Here is a 4207-nt window from a genome sequence, read left to right as displayed (position 1 = left end):
ATATATATGTTATAGTTTACTAGAAAAGCTTGGCCTTATTTTAGAAAATGTAATTGAACTTCTCGTAAATAAATTTTTATTACCTATAACATCGGGAATCTGGAGGAGACCCTTGAAGGAAATTCTGTCACAGATGAAGTCCAAATATTTCTTGTCTTCGTGACATTTTTCGTCCTCCATAAATCTCTCAAGTATAATTCTAAATTTTTGGAACTTCTCTGAAATATCAGCATGAAATAATAATATGTCATCAGAAAGCGCAGCAAGACACTCAACCTTTCGATATTGATAATGGAGGGCTTCCCAAATCAAGCATAATTCAGCCACATAAACCAACTCCAAATCGCTTTCTAAGCTCCTCAAAATCTTTAGTCTTGAATTTTTGGCACTTGGAATCATCATGTGCTGAATGGGATGCCCTGATAAATCAACCCTTAGCTTGTCAACACATACATATATGGAGAAATTATCGATCAAATGTTGACATGACATGATACATATAAAACAGTATTTAGCGCTATGTTGTCACTGATCTTGACGAAATTGTGATCAAAATTAAATTAATAATGTAAAATGTAATTATTGCGCAAATTATGGGTACTTACTTATTCCACATAACCTGTCATGATAAAGAACTTCAAACCATCTCATTCTTTCTGTGTATTTCTTGTGAAATGAGCAAGAATAAGCATCTTTCTCCAAGACTTTGCTACTTAATTGTTGTTCTTGCTCCAATGGGATTATTGGTGAATCTGAACTACAAGGTGATGGAGAATACTCATCAACCAACCCATTAGTTTGGGATAAATCAGAGGCTACGTAGGGTGTAGGGTGGGGCAAATCTTCGCCTCCATACGACATGCTAAGCATCTCCTCATCAAGAAACAATCGCGGCTCAAAATCTTGGAGTATAAGGCTAAACCCTTGATTGATATTCGGGTGCAAAATATCAGTATCAGACAGAGAATCTTTTTGACCATGAGAAGACAGATTTCCGGCGTTATTCGAGTAATGTGTTGATACATACTTGGTGTAGTGATCAGACAACAAAAATTCATTCAACCATGAAGTTCTACTGGATTGAAGCTCGGGCTGTGCTAAGTTGGCTCTCCGATTTCGACCAGAATTCCGCATTAATTGAGGTCGATTCGCAATCACTAGTGTAGAACTACGGTCACTAGTGTTACCAGTAGCAGCTCCTGATTCAAACTCCTGTAAACTGACATCACCACCATCTTGCTGACCGACCTGATCAGCAAAGAATTCAAATATCTTGCTCTTTGTTAGTGCAAAGGAGAAGAAAATGACTGCAAGCCTCTTCAAGAACTTGGAGATCGATAAAGTTATAAAAAGGGTGATTTTGAAAGGTAAAAGGATTAAGAGTAAAACCCACTTTTGCAGTTCATTCAGCCATAGAAAAATCTGGCAAAAGAACAAGAACATGGGATGGATGTAAAAGCTCAAGTAAAACCACTTCAAGAATCCATTTGGGATGATTTTAAGCTCAATAATCAACCAACAAAATGCAAACAAAGCCATTAAATTTGCAATTATATATTAATCAAAATCTTAGTGTATATATGTGTGATAAAGAAGAGGTCAAGTATTCAATCAATTAATCAATAGGAAGTCAAGTAGGATTATGACTTTAAAAGGGAAAAACTACCTTTGCCAATGATCGTCGGCAAGTGACTTATATGATTCTCTAATCATACAAAATTTAGTCCTAAAGAATATTATTATTTTTCTCTTTGTCGCAACTTTAAATTTTTTCGGTAATATTGACATGACGCCGAATATTGTTGACATGATCGGCTCTGTATTGACATTCCGATCAAAAAACGAAAATTTACAACATGATTTTTGTAATCCTTAGATAGTTTGTAATTAATAATTCAATAATTGCACGAGAAGAGGATAAGAACGTAGTAAGTCAGCCGATCATGTTTCCACACATCATAATTAGTCTCTTAATTAATTAAATCAACAGCTTCACCTAACCCTACCTTCCAAAGATTCTCTAACAATGGCAACTAGTGATTAATTATTGTATAGAACACCGTGTTTGAGTTGGCTTAGATTTTTTGGAAAATTTTAAAAATCGTCATATGAATTGGCTAAGATATATACTTTTAATCGTTCGACTTTTTGCTCGTGATAATACAGATTTTTCTTTTTTTCTTTTAATATTTTTTCACTGAAATGCTAACATGATAAGTTATAAGATGATTTTTTTTAGAATTTTTCTATATTTCCTTTTAAAGCCACTATAGGGTGTGAACGTTCAATTGGAAGATCCCTTCTAAATTTATTGATCTCCCTCGATGATTTCTTACAAGATTAGATGGTTCATAGTATTGAGCTTCCAATCTTAACCTCGAACTAGCTTCTGGACTTCGAAGTGCTTCCAATTTTCCTTTCGATGATCTATAGAGTTTTCAAGAATTTTCTTGTTCAAAATTATATTATCCATTTCAATATAAAATAATCTTATTAAGTGAATATGTCTTGATTGTGTTTGAATACTAAAAATAGATTGTTTGATATAAAAGTACTAAATAGATGGACATTGTGTGAATCAGATGTAAGTGTTGTGTGCAGTGTTGTAATACCTTAGCGAAACATACATCGGAATAATATAATTTATAACACAATTAAACTTCGATGAATAAAATAAGACATAATTAATCATTCATAAGTGTACACACTTGTGCGTTGCCTCGTGGCAAAAGATTCATTAGAAAAACTTCTCAATTTACAAAACCAATGCTAGTAAATAAAGAAAATATCACTCTTTTAACAAAGTTAGGGAGCAAATTGCATCCAAAACACTTATAAAACCAAATAATCAAAACTTACGAATGCAACATTTGTGAATATCTATGTTTGATTATCGAAGTAAATCACCAACTCCAGTTCTTGTTTTCATGCGATGTCTATATTCATCCATCGATCCTAACATCTATGTTTGATTATTTATAAGCTTTTTTGCCCTAGTGTTTATTCTTTGAATAGAAGCATACAAGTTATGGAAACAAGAGTTTAATTAAAAATTGAACTCTTTGAAATAAATCTGTCATATCTAGAGTTTATCAAAGATCTTAATAGTCTAAAAATACAAAATCTATAATTTAATATGCACAATATTATCAGAAATGAAAATATAATTAAATAATAAATTATATTTCTCTCAAATATATCAACTTTGCTCGAATCTTGACCATTCCCTCTAGTTTTTTATTACTTAATTCAACAAATTTGATTATTCTATGAAATGTTTGTCTCAAAGATCATAGTCGAAGGATTTTAGAAGATTCTGGTTTATACAAAGATAATGAGTATTATTATAATTTATTCCAACTAAGTAGCTTAAACTAGATTTACGATAACTTTGATTTGCATATATAATGATCGAGTTAATATGTTTTACCTTTTTGTCCTAGCTAGTGGAGTTGAAGTCCTAACAAGTTTATCAAAAGATGAAAAGCTATGAAACTTGAGAATTGAGGATTTGATAGCTAAGAGCGAGTCACGGTTGGATAAAATAATTAGGAACTAGTAAATTGATGCACGCATTACAATATTTTTTTATAATTCATTTTATTTTATTTAAATGAAAATCAAAATGTAATTATAAGAAATAGTGAGAGACTACATTGCAATTTTGATATATGAATTAAAAAATAAATAAGAAATATGAGTTGTGTGCTAAACCGTCCTCCCAGAATCGTCGATGATTTATAACCCATTTTACATTAAATTCATGAGTTTGGATTGTCAATGATGTCTCGGTGTTAGACCTAAATTTAGTCCGTCCAAATAAAATTAGGCTCATTAGATTAAAGTTCATTAATTTAGAATATTCAATTTGAGAGAAGTTGGACCTCCCAGTTCCCCGACTAATGATATTGGAAGATGAACCAAACTACTTGGAGGAATAAAGAAAAGAGCTCAAAGAATCATCAAAAGGAAATCTCTCGACAATTTCATCAACAATCAAATACTCTGTATGAATTTTTAGCAGATTCATTTCATATTATGTCGAATTTTTTCCACTTTATTTTTGTAAACATGTTTTCAGTTCATAACAAAATTAGTTTTGTTATCGTTCATGAATCCCTCTGTAATTTCTTTTAAACGTATCGTTTGAATTCTTAGTTGTTGTAGATGTACCGAAAAAGTTATAATCAATAACCGAATCCACATC

At 31.6% G+C, this 4207-nt stretch overlaps 1 protein-coding gene across 1 annotated transcript in view; it reads right to left on the bottom strand.

Moving 5' to 3' along the window:
• Positions 1-1668, bottom strand: part of LOC140969425 (uncharacterized) — a 5230-nt gene extending 3562 nt beyond the window's left edge. Inside the window, exons 1-2 of the mRNA XM_073430774.1 lie at positions 606-1668; positions 84-419 (exon numbers count right to left, since the gene is read on the bottom strand). Of these exons, the coding sequence (XP_073286875.1) occupies positions 84-419; positions 606-1539 (1270 nt within the window). The 5' untranslated portion in view covers positions 1540-1668. The remainder of the gene's footprint in view (positions 1-83; positions 420-605) is intronic.
• Positions 1669-4207: the final 2539 nt, after the last annotated feature.

This window comes from Primulina huaijiensis, unplaced genomic scaffold (assembly GCF_012295235.1).
Source record: "Primulina huaijiensis isolate GDHJ02 unplaced genomic scaffold, ASM1229523v2 scaffold4153, whole genome shotgun sequence".
Classification (NCBI taxonomy): Eukaryota; Viridiplantae; Streptophyta; class Magnoliopsida; order Lamiales; family Gesneriaceae; genus Primulina; species Primulina huaijiensis.
Note: the sequence above shows the minus strand (reverse complement) of the source record. Positions and strands in the feature narration are given on the sequence as shown.